General features: G+C 42.6%; 1 protein-coding gene across 1 annotated transcript in view; it reads left to right on the top strand.

Moving 5' to 3' along the window:
• The window catches only part of ABCA13 (ATP binding cassette subfamily A member 13), a 366,717-nt gene that overhangs the window by 264,634 nt on the left and 82,070 nt on the right, over positions 1–20,013 (top strand). The window contains exons 55-58 of the mRNA XM_065938900.1: positions 236–392; positions 4,219–4,472; positions 8,883–9,075; positions 11,742–11,851. Of these exons, the coding sequence (XP_065794972.1) occupies positions 236–392; positions 4,219–4,472; positions 8,883–9,075; positions 11,742–11,851 (714 nt within the window). The remainder of the gene's footprint in view (positions 1–235; positions 393–4,218; positions 4,473–8,882; positions 9,076–11,741; positions 11,852–20,013) is intronic.

Below are 20,013 nucleotides of genomic sequence, written 5' to 3'. Positions count from 1 at the left end.
TGGCTCATGGAGCTGCATGCCCAGGCCCGGGTTTGACCTGACCCAGGCTCTGCCCACTGTATTACGGAAAATGTGCTTCGTCTTTAGAAAATACTGCCAGCTTTACTAAGTCAAGTGTGCTTCTGTTCATTGAGGGAGGAAGACTAGCCGGCCAACGGCATCTTGTCTGTGACTCGGCCTCTAGAGAAAGGGGAGTTGCAGGGCGAGGAGCGCGACTTTTTGCTTTGCTTTTCAGGTATGCCACTCTCCCCTGGATGTATCTCGTCTCGAGGGTCTTCTCCAGCTCGGATGTCGCTTTCATCTCCTACATCTCCTTGAACTTCATCTTTGGCCTCTGTACCATGCTGATGACAGTCATGCCGCGGCTGCTGGCCATCGTCTCCAAGGCTCAGGTTCGTGACCCTCTGCATGGCCTCCCGGGGCAAGGGGAGGGACAAAGGGTCAACTCACACCAAGCCCATTCCTTTTCCAATGGGGTTTCACTGCAGATGTGCTGCTGTCCACTGTCTTTACCTCCACAGAGAGAGACAGGGACTCTACTTAGCAGAAACATCTGTGCCTTGATACGCAGCAGACCCAGGCTGGCAGCCACGGGCAGAAGATGAGCTGTTTGTGCTCCCGCTTCACGGGTGAAGGGCAGACTGGGCAGTGCGTTCACGGCTGCGTCCCTGTTTGCAGATGGTTGGAAGAATGGCTGTTTGTGTGAAGTGTGTCCTGTCTGGGCCTCTCGGGAACTGGGCTCAGACATTCCTGTCTCTGGGCTTGAATGCTCTGGCCTGGGCTTTGCCACAGCGCAGACCACACTCTCAGGCCACAGCGGGTTTGAGTTTTCTGGGTGATTCTGCCCTCTCCCCTTGGAGCCCTGGGAAAGATTTAGATTTGCTGCTCTCAGAGTTTTGGAGCAGAAGGCTTCCCCAAGACTGGACTCCTGGCCCAGGAACATTTATCCTGGTGAGGAGGTGCCTCTCTCAGGGAACCCCTTCCATCAGGCTGTCTGTATCTGGAGGGCCACTCTGGGGCTGTCATTCCAGCAGGCATCGGGGTCCAATGGAACCCAGCAGTGCTGACCGCCCCCCCCCCCCCCCCAGCACCCGCCGACTCTTGTCGGGCCAGGCTCCTCCCCGCGAGGCCTGCTGGAGTCTTCTCCACAGTAACTCATCTTCCGTCCTTCTCGGCCTCCCCTGGGCTGCCTGTGGGGATGGACTTCAGAGTCTGCATCCTCCTCTGCCCTGTCTTTCTACACTTTCCCTTCTGGCTCTGGCCACACCATTCTCTGCCGATGCCCCACTGTCTGTGTGGGCCCCATTCTCACTAGTCCTGGTGTTGGATCCACTCAGAGGCTGAGAAAACAGCCCCAGAGAGGCCCAGTCTGGAGGATGGGCCACTGGTCAGTGTCTGGCAAGTCAGACGCTAAGCTCCCTTCCTGTGCCTGGACGCACTGGGACGTGACTGATTCTCCAGCATCAGCCTGAGTTCTTTTCCTCAAGTTTGTACAGAAGCAGCGAGCTCTGTAAACATGCATTTTGGATCCTATGAAAGAAACAGTCTGTTCTGGTGATTTTTTTAGATCTGTTATTGACACTAATCTGTATTAGCGAGTCTAGACTTTGAATAGCAAACTAGCAGAACGATTCATTGGCTTTCACTCGAGAGAGTGTTGAAGTTAGTGGAGGCAGAACAGAGCTTCCTTGTCCCCATCAGAACTCTGATATACCATGGATCTCAGTCATGAACTAAAGGTAAGAGAGGCAGATTCGTGGTAGACAGACCCTGCCCTGGGGATGGGTCACAGACAGAAGAGGAGGAGGAGGCTTCTGGACCTGCAGAGCAAACCCACCCAGAGTCTTGAGATCCTGAGACTGAGATCAGTGGGATGCTTTGTTGCCTCCTGTTGTAAACAGCTTTGTTCACTTGGAGAGAAATCTGCAGGCAGTAAGTTGTTTGCAAAAAAATGAGTCAAACTCAATTGTTAACAGATAAAAAAAAGGCATTTCGTTGCTGTTGCTGAGGTCTTTCTTTTCCTTTGCTCTTTATTTTGATATGTTCTGCTTAAAAAGATCAACATCCTAAATGGGTGATTTTCAGACATTCCTTTGTAAGCTCAAGAGGTAACATATTCCTATGAAATCATGACATAAGACGAGAAAGGGGACTAGATTTTCAGACCAGTGTCAAAGACCAGTATAGCTGGTATTAACCACTATGTAGACAAACAGTACTGTTAATGTGAGCATTTTACTTTTGACCAAGTCGCAGTTTATAAGCAGATATGCACAGAAAAGGCATTTGGGGTTCTACTTCAGGCTGTGGAGCGTCAGTCTCTCCCACTGTGGAGGCTCTCTTTTGAGGGGTGGGGGATGCAGGTAGGTGAAAAAAATCATAGCTTTTCTTTTTAATGTTTACTGACTTGGCTGCGTCGGGTCTTAGTTGTGGCGTGTGGGATCTTGGTTTGTTGTGTGGATCTTCACGGTGGTGCATGGGCTCTCTAGTTGTGGTGTGCCCACTCAGTAGTTTTGGCTTTTGGAAAAAACTCATAGTTTCAGTAATTTATTCCTTTACTTGATCAATCTCTACATATTGTGAATCAGACACTTATAAATTGCTGTTCTGTGAATTTGTGTGGCTACACTCAACATGCGTGGGTTATTTACCAACTTGGTGTTATGAGTTGCAAATAGCTTTGTTCACGTGGGAATAGATACCAGTGTGTGAATTTCTTACAGTCAGGTCTGAGTCCTCACCATTAATTAATTATTCCCTGAACTGTCAGATCCTGAGTTAAAAGCTGTAGTAGTCTCCTGTTTCCATCTTATTAAAACAGAACCCTTTGAAGTAATATATTATTTGATCCAGGGACATAGTTTTATGAAAAGTGGGATAATAAGCCCCTTTAGGACTGGTGGAAATCTGTAAATAGTGGTAGTTGGTCAAGACCGGAACCAAAGGATCATTAAATGAGCCTTTAATGTTTTTCTCATGTCTGCATGCAAAAGACAGTAAACTGTGATGTAGCAATACATGCCCCCAGAAGTCTTTTTTTTTTGTTTTATTACTTTTATTTTTTAGCTTATTTTTTATTGAAGTATAGTTGAATTACAGTGTTGTGTTAATTAGCACTGTACAGAAGTACAGTGACTCAGTCATATGCATATATATATTCTTTTTCATACTCTTTTCCATTATGGTTGATCACAGGATACTGATTGTAGTTCCCTGTACCATAGAGTAGGACCTGGTTGTTTACTCATTCTTTGTATAGTAGTAGTTTGCATCTGCTAATCCCAAACTCCCTCTCCATCCCTCCCCTCCCCCCACCCCCCCGCCCCTTGGCAACCACAGATCTGTCCTCTGTGTGAGTCTGTTTCTGTTTCATGGATAAGCTGGTTTGTGTCATGGTTTAGATTCCACACATGAGTAATGCCACGTGTCATTTGTCTTTTGCTGACCTACTTCACTTAGTGTGATAACCTCTGGTTGCATCCGCGCTGCTACAGATGGCATGCTGTCACCCCTTTCTATGACTGAGCGGTGGTTCATCGTGTGTGTGCACCATACCGTCTTTTTCTGCTCATCTGTTGATGGATGTTGACGTTGTTTCCATGTTTTGGCTGTTGTAAATAGTACTGCTGTGAACACGGGGGTGCATGCGTCTCTTCAAACTAGATTTTCACTGGACTTGTGCCCAGGAGTGGGATTGCTGGGTCATATGGTGGCTCTGTGTTTAGCTTTTTCGGGAATCTTCATACTCTTTTCCACAGTGGCTGCACCAGTTTACATTCCCACCCCGACAGTGTAGGAGGGCTCCTTTTCCTCCACGCCCTCTCTAGCATTTGTAGACTTCTTGATGATGGTCATTCTGACTGGTGTGAGGTGGTATCTCATTGTGGTCTTGATTGGCATTTCTCTAATACTTGGAAACGATGAGCATCTTTTTATGCCTATTGACCATCTGTATGTCTTCTTTGGAGAAATGTCTCTTTAGGTCTTCTGTCCATTTTTCGATTGGGTTTTTTGATTTTTAGTGTTGGCCTAAAAGCCTTTTTTTGGGTTTTCTATTGTCCTTGAATCATACTAGTAGAGATAACTCATTGTGAACAGCTGTGAGTTTACACTAAGGGAACACTGGATGGTATTGGTTGTGAGATAGATAATTGATTGTTTTGTGTGTCTTCTTTATGAAGAGCTCTCACTTTGATTTCTCTTTCTTTCACTGCACAGAACTTACAGAACATCTATGACGTCCTCAAGTGGGTCTTCACCATTTTCCCTCAGTTCTGCCTGGGTCAGGGGCTGATAGAACTCTGTTACAATCAGATCAGGTACGACCTGACCCATAACTTCGGCATCGATTCCTATGTGAGCCCATTTGAGATGAACTTCCTGGGCTGGATCTTCGTGCAGTTGGCTGTACAAGGCTCAGTCCTTCTCCTCCTGAGGGTGCTGCTGCACAGAGACCTCTGGCTGCAACCCAGGTATGTCCTGCAAGGCTCGTCCTTGATGCAACTAATGTCCATATAAAGATGGAGCAGCAAATCCATCCTGGAGGTTGCGGGACAAGAAAGGTTCTGAACAGTGTCATACCCACATCTCATAGTTAGGATTTGACAGTTTTTGTTTGCTTTGTTTTTTGTTTGTATTTTCTTTTCATTGGTGAGTTACTGACATTAGGAAGGGGAATGTCAAAAGAAAAGGTGTCAACCTGTGAGATAATCGACCCAATTCTTTAGTCACCTTAATGAATTTTCCTTTTTAAAATTGCTCAGTTTTCCTCTTACTCTGTAGCACCTAGGGTGAATTAAGTTGATCCCATAACATACTCTGGACTTGCCTGGTGGCTCAGATGGTAGAGAATCTGCCCGCAATGCAGGAAACCCTGATTTGATCCCAGGGTTAGGAAGATCCCCTGGAGAAAGAAATGTCAACCTGCTCCAGTGTTCTTGCCTGGGAAATCCCATGGACGGAGGAGCCTGGTGGGCTACTGTCCACGGGGTCTCAAAGAGTTGAACATGACTTAGCGACTAATATTTTCACTTTCATAACATAATATCATTTTGTGGCCTCAAAGCAGGTGTCTGTAGAAAATCAGTGCTGGTAACCACTTGCCCTTTGCCAGATCCTCTTGTTATTAGCACTGAAAACATTTTATTTAATTAATGTCATTCACTAGTGATGCTGATAATTTCCGCCCCTTTGTTAGGAGAGAATGAAAGTCAGCAGCCCAAGGGGTATGTGTGTAAATGATGTGTGCTGTTCACGTGAGTTTGTGTGTGCCCATGTCCGCACAAATACATTCTGATACCCACATCTCTATATTCTCAATAGGGTCACAAGTGGTTTTGCAAGGACGTGTGAAATATTGACAGATGACACATTTTAAATATCAAACAATGTACTTTCTTATGTAGGGCCCACAATGGCATGTTTCTCCCTCTGTAATCCTTGTGGCCTGAATCTGTGGACTTTCTCTAAGAAAGGGATCCTTCATAGAGAAAGTACTAATTAGGACCATATCACAGAAGAAACTGTTTAATATTATAGATATAGTATTAACACTCCATGATGATTTCCTTATAGAATTTCCCCCCTCTCAGTCATTTCATCGACATACTTCCTTTAGAATCTGCTAAAATGGAGAACCATTTGAATACCCATCAAAAAACTCTCTTGAATTGGCCACAATCCCTCTGGAGTCTGTAGATATCCAATACTGGCAGAGTTTGAAATAGAATTCTGAGTGCCTTTCAAATGTAATTGGCCCTGTATTCGGCCCTCCATAGTTTAATCTATTTTAAAACCTATTTTGTAGAACCCCTTTCAGCAGATTTCAGGGTATTCAGTCTTCCTGCATCATCAAAAGATTTTTCTGTAAAGACTTTGGGTGTTACCTTTATGTGGAACCCCATGGACTGCAGCATGCCAGGCTTCCCTGTCCTTCACCAACTCCAAGAGCTTGCTCAAACTCATGTCCATCAAGTCATTTGATGCCATCCAACCATCTCATCCTCTGTCGTCCCCTTCTTACACTGCCTTCAATCTTTCCCAGCATCAGGGAATTTTCAAATGAGTCAGTTCTTCGCATCAGGTGGCCAAAGTATTGGAGTTTCAGCTTCAGCATCAGTCCTTCCAATGAATATTCAGGACGGATTTCCTTTAGGATTGACTGGTTTGATCTCCTTGCAGTCCAAGGGACTCTCAAGAGTCTTCTCCAACACCACAGTTCAAAAGCATCAATTCTTTGGCGCTCCGCTTTCTTTACAGTCCAACTCTTACATCCATACATGACCACTGGAAAAGCCATAGCTTTGACTAGACGGACTTTGTTGGCAAAGTAACGTCTCTGCTTTTTGATATGCTGTCTAGGTTGGCCATAGCTTTTCTTTCAAGGAGCAAGCATCTTTTAATTTCATGGCTGTGGTCACCATCTGCAGTGATTTTAGAGTAGAACGAAATATTAGAATAATGTCCTTGTTATCTGCAGTAAATAGTCAATATTTGTTGTTCTTTGTCATTGTGAAGGTTATAGAAGCCAGAAATTAAATGTAATTTAGACATTAGTTACCTGTCACTCCATTATGAATGACAGTGATCTGACCAAATTAATATGTTTTTAAAATCCAGATCTAACCAGGTCACTAATCATTGCTGCCTCTCCGGCCTGGCATGATGTGTTTCTATTACGGCTCGCATTTACTATCAGGGCTGTCAGTGTTGTTTTAACATGTTTGTATGTTACTCTCCTCTACCTGACTCTATAAATTCCTTGTGCAGGAAACATTTTACACTGTTGTAGTGAATTCCTGGAAAGAACAGGAACACCCTGCCCTCTGCATCTGGACAGACAGTTCCTGCGTCCCCTCCTGAGAGGACTGTCTCCCGCCTGAGCTTGGGGCGGGTTCCCGGCTGCCCTTCCCCACCCGGCGCCCGCTTATAGCCTGCAGTCAGCCTGTGTTGTCTGCTCAGACCCAGGACCACATCGGAACCTGAGCTCCACCCACACACGCGTCGGGTTGGGTGGGCTTCGGTCGGGGTGGGGGTGGGCGGTCCCTGTTTGTTGTCTCTCTGGTCTGAGCCAGTTTCCCAGTTGCCTGCTGGGTCTGAGCAGCCACATGGCCCCGGGCAGCATCTCCCTTCTGGTATCAGCAGCACTAAATCCCTGCAAGGATCTGCTGCACGGACGCCCGCCAGGCTCCTTCCTCTTGACACAGATGCCGTTTTCCATGATTGTCAGTTGGAAGCTGGGCAGGCAGCTCGTTTCTGCGTACAGGGGCATGAACTGCATGTTGTGTTGTGGGGAGGAGGCCAGTGAGCAGTGCCCTCACTCAGAGCCCCCCACCCACCAGATCCACCGTGCCCTGAGAGTGGACGCTGCAGTGTGAGAACAGGCAGCAGGTGCAGAGCTGCCGGGTGATGCTGATGAGGAGACGGTCGGAACTGCTGACGGGTCTTGGAGACAGGAAAGGATAAGGTGATGTGTGTCCTGGTGGAGTGAGAGACAGCCTCGGGATGGCCAGACGAGGCTAAAGGGCCCCAGGACGCACCCTCACCTGGGGACGGGCGCCTGACAGTCCAGAAGAAAGTGTCAAATTCAGTGACTCTTCGTAAATTGAACACAGCCGTGTTACCTTCTCCCACTCTGCAGCACCTGAAGCCCCCTCAGAGCCCGCTGTCAGTCAATCCCTCTATTTGTCGTTCAGTCCCTAAGTCATGTTTTTGCAGCCCCTTGGACTGCCACACACCAGGCTTTCCTGTCCCATGCTATAGATGGATTCATTTCTTATGCTTTTGAACACTATATAAAATCTATCATGTAACACATACTCCTGCCTGTGTAGATGTATTTTCTCATCATCCGTGTTGTGTGTTGAGAAAATTATATGTTTGTCCACTGGTGATATCAGGCATGGAAAAAATAATATAGGGAAAGAGGCTTGGGGCACTGGGGTCTAGCTGTAGATATTTCATTGTATTTTTAATACTTTTTAAATTTTAAAATAGCTTAACACTCATAAGAAATAGCAAAATTAGTCCAGAGAAATTCTATGTCCCCTTCACCCAGCTTCTCCCAACAATACTGTAATAATATAATAACACAGTACACTACAATGTTACATTGATAAAACCAGGAAATTGATGTGGGTACAACACTATCTCAGTGATCTGTACTCATTTAGTTACTAAGATATTGGTTTATTACAGTTTGCAGAAATTGAGATTTACTCAAAAGGCAAAATGCACCAGAAAAGAAAATCATGAAGATTAGAAAGTGAGCTAGCTCAGATCTAGGGGCAGTAAATCGGAGGTGAGAGTTAGCTCTGTGCTCGTCTGACAGGTGCCTGGCGAGTGCTTCCTGCGCATTCTTTTACACAGCCCAGCGTGTGCCGTGGAACTGTAGCACTTGGGGACTTTTCATGTATAATCTAGTTTCGTAAAGGGCTTGTTTGCTCAAGGGCTTCCCTGGGGACTCAGATAGTAAATAATCCACCTGTTAAAGCAGGAGACCCCGGATCAGTCCCTGGGTTGAAAAGACCTCCTGGAGAGAGAACTGGCAACCTACCCCAGTATTGCTGCCTGGAGAATTCCGTGAACCAAGGAGTCTGGTGGGCCATAGTCCATGGGGTCCCAGAGTCATACACAGCTGAGCTTTAACTCTTGACTTCACTTGCTCAAAGTGGTCAGACAAGTTGATTTCTTACAACTTTGTGATAAATTATTTGTCCTCTAGCATGAAAGTCTGGTGTGACTTTATTGTTCATAAAATCAGCAAGTGGTTTCAGTTTGGTGTCCATTCATGTCACTATTTGGAGGATTTTTGACCTTTCTTTCCCCCTCGATTCTTCCAGCCCATTTCCCAGGTGTGAATTAACTCTGAACTATCCTCCCAGGGGCCACTCTGCCGTTCAAGGCACAGTCACATCTTCCAAAGACATAGATGTTGAAAAAGAGCAAGTGAGGGTGCTGAAAGGCAGAACCAATGGAGACAGTCTTGTGCTATACAACCTCAGTAAGAGTTACAGGGGCTTCTTCAAGAGCACGACTGCTGTGCAAGATATCAGCTTGGGCGTGCACAGGGGAGAGGTAAGAGACTTCTGTCTGTACTTTTTCTGCTGCAGACAGGCATCAGTCTTATTGTGGATCTGCTCATGTTATTCTCAGAATATCTGACATCACAGCTAAAAGCATCTGCACATTTTAGGAATCTCTCCTGGATCTATATAGAGAGTCGGTTGACTTTCCCTGGTGAAAACTCTGCTGATTGATTGATTGATGGGGTTTACTCTCTTTCATAATTTAAAAAATTGAAGTGATCAAGGTTGTTGTTGTTTGGTTGCTAACCTATGGACTGTAGCTCACCAGGTTCCTGTGTCCATGGGATTCTCCAGGAAAGAATACTGGAGTGGGTAGACATTCCCTTCTTTAGGGGATCTTCCCAACCCAGGGATTGAACTCGCGTCTCCTGCTTGGCCAGCAGATTCTTTACCAGGGAGCCACCACGGAAGGCCAAGTGACCCAGGAGCTTTCATTATTGTTTGGGTTATAGAGTGAGTCTCCACTGAGTGCAAATATTTTATAAATCCGATTAATTAAGGAAAACACTTCCAACTCCTGTTTGAACTTCAATACTCTTTAAGTGGCCAATTAAGCCATCTAGTGAAATGTTATTCTGAAAAAGTAAAAGCACTCACACACCACAGCTTGCTTAGAGTTGTTTTTCACGAGCATGGCATTAATTCTAGTAGAAATGTTTTTTCTGAACTGACAGAAGCCACGTAAATTGTTCCTGATGCGTGCTTAATGCATAAAGGGAAGTCAGTTCTGGAAGTGATTACTTTTAATTAACTGTTAAAAATAAATGAGATTGTCTTGCACTCATGTTGTTCCAGACTTCTGAGGAATTCAAAGTAGGTTATATGGGTATCTGATTGGCATCCAAGCTCTGCTGTGAGTGGATCTGTGGTAGAGAGGAGCTGAGCGATGATGGATCTGTCTATCCGGGGACATGGCACCCTGCACTGAGGTGTGCGGTCAGACAGGACAGATGTTAAGCAACTGTTTTTTGCAGAGTTTGTGTTTGCTGCTCAACTCTAAGACTAACATTGTGATTTTTGCCATCTTATGGAACTATTTTTTTTACCCTCGCTTAAAAAAAGAAAAAGCTTCCATTTTGTTATTACTTCTCCATGGCGTCCATAGTTGCTCAGTGTAAAGAACCTGCCTGCCAATGCAAGAGATGCAGGTTCAGTACCTGGGTTGGGAATGATTCCCTGGAGGAGGAAGATCCTCTGGAGGAGGAAATGGCCCACTCCAGTATTCTTGCCCGGGAAATCCCATGAACAGAGGAGCCTGGTGGGCTACAGCCCATGGAGTCGCAAAAGAGACATGACTGAACGACTAACCAACAGCTCTTTCTCCGTGATAGATTTAAGGAGTAAGAAAAAAAAAACTTGAAAAATATTCTAAGAGAAATGCTCCAGGTATCTGAAATAGTGCAGGATGCATTCATCTTGGGATTCTATTCACTATGGTTTTTTTGAGCATCTGAGTTTAGTGACTTAGATGTAAAGAATTGTGCAGAAGCCTACGAAAAACACCGAGATGGCTATGATGTGTCCCTGTCCCTCCAGGAATGAATAATTGGGCAGGCGATGGCAGGTCATAAACAGTACCCAGTGTGATGTAACAGCAGATCAAGGTTGAAAGGCACAGAGTGAAGTGAGTGGCCTTAGAGCTGTAAGTCTAGAGAGGGCGGCCCCATGGCGGGGGTGGAGCCTGAGAGCAGGGAGGCAGGAATGGGCGGAGTCGGGAGGCAAGAGTGTGAGAAAGGAGGGCTCAGATAAACTTCAGCCTCAGCCTGGAGGGTAGACTGTGCTCGAATTAGCTGATGGTGTTGTACCTGGGACAGCAGCTCAGGTGTGGTCTGGCTGACACAAGTGATGGGACAGCACATATCTGCAGCAGGATGGCCCCATGTTTCAGAGGGTAGAAGAGACCCAGAGCTACAGAGTAGGGGTCTGTGCTAATTAAGTGGGCTCAGCCACAGGAATCCCAGGATTCAGGGAGCCAGGAAGCCAGCAGTGCCCAGACATTGGGAAACAGGTGTCCTGGAAGGAGGTCACTAAGGATCAGAGTCTCAGCTTCCACCACAGCATCTCCAGCTAAGCATAGCCTAGGTTCAAGGTAGAGACTGGGCTGCAAAAGACAGCAGGGCCGTGTTCCACACAGAATATAAGACAGAGGGAAGCAGGAAAACATGACCTGATGCTGAGTGTGATAATATGGAAATAGAGGGTCTTCTTCACCAGTTGTCAGGGTTAGGCTATCATCAGTTAGAGGACAGAGAGAGATTCAGAGACAGAGAAGGAGGCACTGGGGTATTCATGATTATGATGCTGTGACTCCTAAAAAATACTGTGCTAACCCGAGGGACACAGGAACCTGTGATGTGGGCCCCTGTCTTATCAGACAGGATTCAGCATAATTTGTGGTAATTGCACTTACTTGTCATCCTCTTTCATTTTCCAGACGTGAATATATTGTCTGTGAATTAATGCTGAAATTACACCGCTCAAATGTCACAGTGATTTCAGAAGTACTGTGTGAGCTATAAAATGCTTTATACACTTATTTTATGATTGTAAAAGGCTTCAAATAATACAAACCAAAAGTAGCACAGAGTTGGCTGAAAGCAAGTGCTGTTTCTAATACAGTTTTGATTTTATGGTCTGTTTCTTTTCTGCCTTCAGTGCTTTGGGCTTCTCGGGGTGAACGGAGCTGGGAAAACCACCACTTTCAAAATGCTGACCGGGGACCTGCGTCCAAGCTCGGGACACGCCGTCGTCAGGACTCCCACGGGGTAAAGTCCAGATTTCATCACTTTACTGCCTGTAGAGATGATCATCAAGTCCAGAGAACCCCAGCCTCCCCGCCCATCCTGTGTTCTAAAGTCAGAGGAGGTCATTGCCTTCCAAATTTATTTCCAGTGACCACGGCTCACAAGAGGGGGAAAAAAGCCTCCAAAAGGGAATGAAATGGACTTGATGTTTCCGGTCAGAGGGTGGTGAAAGCAGCCCAGGGCCACCCCCTTCCGGCGGTGATGCTGGCTGCTCTGCCCCATGGAACCCAGGTGGTTGGGAGTAGCCAGGGGCTGATTCTTCTGCTTTGCCGTCGAATGGGTAGAGCTTCAGACGCGCTCACTGCAGTGTAGGGGCTGGAAGGGGCAGGGTAGTTTTCATGTGTTTCGCCCCCAGACTGTGTCTTTCTGGCAGTTCAGCAATTTTCCATCTGCCCCATATGTGTGCCATGCGTTTGTGTCCTAATAATCCTGTAGCTGTTCCCCACTCCCACCCTGGACCCTGCCCTTCTGATTATCAGTGCTGTGTGATAGGTCCCGGCATATATCTTTCTGCTTTTCCTCCTAGAGTGAATTAATTGTAACTTGAGAATAGATTTCAGAAACCTGTCACTGAACTGACATAAAGAAAGCGACAGGCATTGTGCTACGTTCTCTGAGGGTCATTATGTAAACAGCCACCAAGCTCTCAGTTTCATAGCCTGTCTACCAGGAATCCTAGAGTTATCTCTTAATAGACTTGGAAATAATTTACTTGAGATTTTTATATATAGGTTCAAATAAAGCCATGGAAAAATTTTCAAAAATATTGTAAGTACTCTTTAATAGTCTCGATGGGCATGAGTTTGAGTAAACTCTGGGAGTTTGTGACAGACAGGGAGGCCTGGCGTGCTGCGATTCATGGGGTCGCAATGAGTCGGACACGACTGAGCGACTGAACTGAACTGAAGTGAACTCATTAATTAGCTAATTTTTTGCATTGACAAACAGTTAGCATCCATCTATGATGTGTCAGGCACCAGGAGGACAGAAATTTTTCCTCTAATCCTAATATCCAGTGTTAATATTTGTATGTCTTCTGCTTGTTTAGTTTAAACATACATAGGTGTCTATGTGTATGTATCTAATTTTATCAGTTATCTGCATATGTGTATGTATGTCAAGTGTAGATGATTAAATTTGTGGAGAGAAGCATATTTTAAAATCAAACACGATTATAAAGATCATTGTGTAGACTTCATTTACACTTACTCCATGAACATTTCATAATCCTCTTCAGCAATTGTTATTAAAAGTTTTAATTTTTCACAAGCCTGGTGGGCAGGCAGTGTCATTGTTAGATTAATTTACATTTCTTTAATTACTCATGAACTTGACAGAGTGTTTTCCCCACATTTATCTGTTGCCTAGGGTTTCTTTCTGCCAGTAGCCGTCATGACTATGGTTCTTTTTTATAAGGTTGTCTTTTTTACTCATTAGGTAAGAGTTTTTAATATATTCAACTGGCAATATATTCACATACTCAATATCTTCAACATGCTTTGTATGTTTCAAGTATTACCTGTTAGTGGTTCCTTGTATTTTAATTTTGTTTTAAAAATTTGTGTATAGACATTCACAGGTTTGATAAGACAGTTTGTTCTTTTTTTCCTTTGTTATTTCTTCCTCTTTGAGTCTCAGAAAATTCTCTTTCTACGATGATAAAGCTATTTTCTTTTCAGAGGCTTCTTTTCTACATTCATGTTTCTAATTTGCATGGAGTCTATGTTTGAACATATGGTGTAGTGGAAATATAATCTGATTTCTTTTCCAATCCATGATTTGAGTTCCAGTTTGTCTGAGGCTATTTTCACAGCCATGTCTTTTGTCTGTCTTCTTCTTTGCACTGAGCTCTCAGCTAGGCTGGGACTCACTTTACCTTCTTCTGCTTCAGATGTATGCTGGTGAGTTGGTCCCACCTGACTGTCATCCTAATTTTTCATTTCCAGAATAATCTGGACTACTTTGGTACCTTTATGAGTTATTATTTTTAGAATCACTTTGGTAACTTGTATAAAAGTGTCACAGTGTTTGAATCTTGATTGGAATGGAGTCAAATTTATTTTATACTTTGAAGAGATTTACATCTCTATGATTAGTTTGTCTTTATCTTTAACCCTGGTACAGAGCCATTCATTCAGGTCATTTAAAAAGCATCGTTTACTTGTTTTGCACTTTTCTCTATAGAATCCTTGCATATCTGTTTTAGATCTGCAATGAATTTGTCTTCATCAGGAGGTAATTCATCTCTTGAAAGTGGAAAGTGTTAATTGTGTCAGATTCTGTGTGATCCTGTGGACTGTAGCCTACCACGCTCCTCTGTCCATGGAATTCTCCAGGCAAGAATGCTGGAGTAGGTCATGATTTCCTTCTGCAGGGGATCTTCCTGACCCAGGGATTGAACCCGTGTCTCCTGTGTCTCCTGCATTGCAGGCGGATTCTTTATCCACTGAGCCACCTATACAGTAGTGTATATGTCAATCCCAAACTCCTAATTTATCCCCCACTCCCACCCTTACCCTTTGGTAACCATTATTTCTTATGTCTGTGGATCTATTTCTGTTTTGCATATAAGTTATTTTTTTCAATGTAGAGAAAAAATGTAAAGCTGTTTTCACAATTCTCACTGGAGTTTTAATTGACTTTATATTGCATTTATATTAATAGATTAACTTGAACTGGTATGTGAATGTTGGTCTTTTCTCCAAGCCTTCTATATTTTCCATTCATTGAAATAAATCTATTTCCTTTAAAAAAGTATTTTATTCCATCCAGAATACAATATTTATCCTAGTAATTCATGAAAATCTTCTGTTTCTCCTATAGTAATGCTTCTGATTCCTATTTCCTTTTTGTTTTCCCTAAAACCATCCAAGCAATGTTCAATGGTAGTGTCTCTTGCTCACCTAATAATAGTGTTTCTTTTTATTTTTTCCTTCCTCTATTTTTTTCTTCCAACTTTATTGGGATATAATGGACATACAGTATCATTTTATAAACCTGTGTAAACTTAAGGAGTACAGCATAATGGTGTACATATATATGGGATGGCTTACGTGTATCATGAAATTATTATCAGAAATTTAGTGATCATTGATCATCTCGTATAGATATAAAATAAAAGAAAGAGAGACAATTATATTTTCTGTGCGATGAGAATTCTTAAGCTGTATTCTCTTAACCACTGTCATGTGTAACATACAGCAGTGCTAATTGTATTCATCCTGTTGTACATTTACATCCCTAATACTTATTTATCTTATTACTGCAAGTTTGCACCTTTTGGCTGCCTGCGTCAGATTCCCCTTTCCCCCCATTCCTGCCTCTGGTGACCCAGATCTCATCTCTCTTTCCGTGAGTTTGTCAGTCTGAAGTATAATTGACCTACAGCACTATGCTAGTTCCTGGTGTGCAGCACAGTGATTAGCTGTTTCCATGCATTATAGCAATGTCGCCAGGGTAATCTAGTTACCATCTGTCACCACGCAGAGTTATTATGTCATTACTGACTGTATTCTCCACACTGAACATTTCATCCCTGTGACACATTTATGTCACAAATAAAAGATTGTCGATTATCAATCTGGCCTTTTATTTCTGCAGCACACTCTTTTTTGTCAGGAATTTAAATATTTTCTTATTTGTTAAATTTCATGTATCATTTAAACTTAACGATTCATAACAAAACTAGTTGTTTTGTTAAAAAAAAATCTGACGTTAAATCCATACTATTAATTTGTTATCATTTGGTCATTCAGTCATGTCTGACTCTGCGACCCCTGGGACTGGGCTCCTCTGTTCATAGGGTTTCTCGGGCAAGAATACTGGAGTGGGTTGCCATTTCCTCTTCCAGGGGGTCTCCTCAACCCCCAGGGATGGAACCTGCGTCTCCTGCATTGGCAGGCAGCTTATTTACTGCTGAGCCACCGTGGGAGCCCTACTGCTAAGTTACTTCTGTTTTTTTGTTATTTTGACAGCAAAATATTTCTCTCTTCTAATGAACCTGTTTGCTTTATTTATTTTTTAAAGTCAATTTTTATTGAAGTGTCGTTGATTTACAGAATAGTACTAGTCTCAGGTATGCAGCAGGTTGACTCAGTTACATGTATATTCATTATTTGTTGTACTCCACTTCTACGTAGAGCGCATTACAGAGTGTTGAGTAGAGTTCCCTGTGCTGTACAGTACGTCCTTATTAGCTAGCCGTTTTATCTATAGTAGTATGCATGTATCAATCCTAACTTCCCAATTTATCCTTCTCCCACCTTCCCATTTGGTAACCATACATTTTTTCTACATCTATGACTCTATTTCTGTTTTGTAACCTATTTACTTAATTTAAAATTTTAAGTACCTACATGGAGTTATAACTATTATCATCTTAATATTTGTATTTTTCCTCTCTCTGTACCTGTTTAGTTGTGATTTTTTTCTATTAAATTATCTTTGTTCTTTCCAGACTATGACTATTTTACTTTAAAAAGAATGAAAGATTGAATTTACCTAGTAATTCAGTGTTTTTCAGTTTCCAAATTTATTCAATTTTGTCATTTTTTAACAGTTACAGATCAGTTTATTTTACCCAAGTTTAAAATCAGTATTTAAAAAATAGATCTTCCATTTTAATTTGCTTCAGCCGAGAAAACCACACACCAGTTTTTCTAATTAATACCTTCTAAAAAAATCTTGTTTTTAAAATTTTACTTTATTTTCAAGCTTTTTATTTTGTTTTGGAGTATAGCTGGTTAATAATGCTGTGGTAGCTTAGGTGCACAGCCGTACATATCCAAGTACCGATTTCCCCCCAACTCCCCTCCCATCCAGGCTGGCACGTAGCACTGCGCTGGGCTCCTTGTGCTATACAGAAGGTCCTTGCTGGTTATCCATTGTGAACATGGCAGTGTGTGCACGTCGCTCCCAGACTCCCCAGCTGTCCTTTCCCTCCATTCCCCCGCAATCCTAAATTCACTCTCTAAGTCTCTGAGCCTGTTTTGTAGATAAGTTCATTTGTATCTTTTTCTCTAGAGTCCGCATTAAGGGATGTTATATGACACTTCTCTGTCTGACTTCACTCACTATGACTATCTCTAGGTTAAATTTTGTCATTTTTGTTAGCCTTTGTTACTTTTCTCAGTTTAGTTTTGTTGTTTTATTTCTAACATAATTTGAATGAATTTTAAAATCTTTTTCTTTAAATAATCAAACCAAGTCTATAAATATGTTTTTTTGTATACCTTTATTTTAACCCTAAAAATTTCATAAGTGATATTGTTGCCATCATTGCTCTGTACATAATATATATAATTTTGATTTCATCTTTCTAAAATGTAATTAGAAGAACATTTCTACTATCTCAAAATCTTGTGTTTCTTGGTTTAATATATTTTTTAAAATGTCTTTAAAAATTTTTAATTGAAGTTATAGAAAATAACATTTCAATGAATTTTTACAAAGTGAAATACTTTTGTAATCTGTGTCTCTCTCAAGAAACAATTCAGAACTTTTGTTCAGTCACTCAGTCGTGTCCCACTCTTTGCAACCCCATGGACTGCAGCACATCAGGCTTCCCTGTCCATCACCAACTCCCGGAGCTTGCTCCAACTCATGTCCATTGAGTTGGTGATTCCCTCCAACCATCTCTTCCTCTGTCATCCCCTTCTCCTCCTGCGTTCAATCTTTCCCAGCATCAGGGTCTTTTCTAAAGAGTTGGCTCTTTGCATCAGGTGGCCAAAGTATTGGACCTTCAGCTTCCAATGAATATTCAGGACTGATTTCCTTTAGAGTTGACTGGTTTGATCTCCTTGCAGTCTAAGGGACTCTCAAGAGTCTTCTCCAACACCACAGTTCGAAAGCATCAATTCTTCAGTGCTCAGCCTTCTTTATGGTCCAACTCTCACATCCATATATGACTACTAGGAAAACTATAGCTTTGACTATATGGATCTTTGTTGGCAAAGTAATGTCTCTGCTTTTTAATAATGCTATCTAGGTTTATCTTAGCTTTTCTTCCATGGAGCAAGCATCTTTTAATTTCATGGCTGCAGTCACCATCTGCAGTGATTTTGGAGCCCAAGAAAATAAAGTCTCTCAGTGTTTCCATCGTTTCTCCATCTATTTCCCATGAAGTGATGGGACCAGATCCGTGATCTTCATTTTTGGAATGTTGAGTTTTTCACTCTGCTCTTTCACTTTCATCAAGAGGCTCTTTACTTCCTCTTTGCTTTCTGCCATAAGTGTGGTGTCATCTGCGTATCTGAGGTTATTGATATTTCTCCCAGAAATCTCGATTCCCGCTTGTGCTTCAACCAGTCTGGCATTTCCCATGATGTACTCTGCAAACAAGTAGTGTGACAATATACAGCCTTGACATACTTCATTCCCAATTTTGAACCAGTCTGTTGTTCCATTTTTGGTTCTGACTTTTACTCCTTGACCTGTATACAGGCTTCTCAGGATGCAGGTGAGATGGTCTGATAGTACCATCTTCACAGGACTGTTCCCCTTAAGTCCCTATCCAGTCATTGTTCCCCTTCAGAGGTAACTCCAGTTATATTTTTTAAAATGTAAATTAGTATATTATTACAAGGCAAACTTTTATCACCAAGACTCTGACCATGACCCAGAACATTGGCAGGTAACCCAGAAGCCAGTCTGCCTGCCGTGTTCCAGCCACATCCCCTCTCTGCAGAGGATCCCGTGTGGCTTTATCACCTGAGATTGCCCTGGACATGAGCCCTTAGACTTGCTCATTTGTAAAGATCTCATAGGAGTTTTCAGAACCTCAGTCTGCAGGTCCCCCTCTTCCTTTCTTTCTTTCTTTTCTAATCTACCTTTGATTCTGGGCGGTTGGACTCGTAGAGAGCTGCCTGTGGATCACACGATTGCGTACACATGATGTGGCCTGAGGTGATGCTCTGTCCTGTTTCTTACACGTTGCTGCTGGATCCAGAGTTATAATCAATGTTTGGGTCTGTCCTTTGACACAAGTAAGCAGGCAGTAGTATTTTCGTTTTTTGATTTTTCATCAGGAAACATATAATATTTGGTCTTTCCCCCTTTTTTGATGCCTAATGCTAAGGTTAATGCATTAATTCATTGAAGATTGCAAAATGGTTATGTATTAACTCATCATTTTGTTTTCATTTACTAACTGGAATAATTTTATAAGGAGTTCCTGTTCCTACGTTTTATTTCAGTATCCAGGGGTATATTTCACGTAAAAAAGAACAGTTAATGCTTGCTTTTGTTTTTCCTTTCTATCTATTCAGTTTTCAAGATAATCAGTTGATTACAATCACCCTGAGATGTAAAAAATTAGGAGTTTTTCCTTGTTTGTATTTGGTTTTATTATTCTAATTTTATTCTGATAGATTTAGAATATATCAGACATTTACTTGTGCTTCATTATCCCTTTCACTTTTTTTTTCTTTTTTTTTTCCATTTATTTTTATTCGTTGGAAGCTAAATCCTTTATAATATTGTAGTGGTTTTTGCCGTACATTGACATGAATCAGCCGTGGATTTACATCGTTCTCCATCCCTATCCCCCTTCCCACCTCCCTCTCCATCCCATCCCTCTGGGTCTTCCCAGTGCACCAGCCCTAAGCACCCATCTCATGCATCCAGCCTGGGCTGGTGATCTGTTTCACCCTTGGTAGTATACTTGTTTCAATGCTGTTCTCTCTGAACATCCCACCCTTGCCTTCTCTCATAGAGTCTAAAAGTCTGTTCTGTACATCTGTGTCTCTTTTTCTGTTTTGCATATAGGGTTATCGTTACCATCTTTTAAAATTCCATATATATGCGTTACTATATTGTATTGGTCTTTATCTTTCTGGCTTCCTTCACTCTGTATAATGGGCTCCAGTTTCATTCATCTCATTAGAACTGATTCTAATGAATTCTTTTTAATGACTGAGTAATATTCCGTGGTGTATATGTACCACAACTTCCTTATCCATTCGTCTCCTGATGGGCATCTAGGTTGCTTCCATGTCCTGGCTATTATAAACAGTGCTGCAGTGAACATTGGGGTGCACGTGTCTCTTTCAGATCTGGTTTCCTCGGTGTATATGCCCAGGAGTGGGATTGCTGGGTCATATGGCAGTTCTATTTCCAGTTTTTTA

Source organism: Muntiacus reevesi, chromosome 6, assembly GCF_963930625.1.
Source record: "Muntiacus reevesi chromosome 6, mMunRee1.1, whole genome shotgun sequence".
In the NCBI taxonomy this organism is placed as follows: domain Eukaryota; kingdom Metazoa; phylum Chordata; class Mammalia; order Artiodactyla; family Cervidae; genus Muntiacus; species Muntiacus reevesi.
The sequence above is the reverse complement of the archived record's forward strand: the minus strand, read 5'-3'. Positions and strand labels throughout refer to the sequence as shown.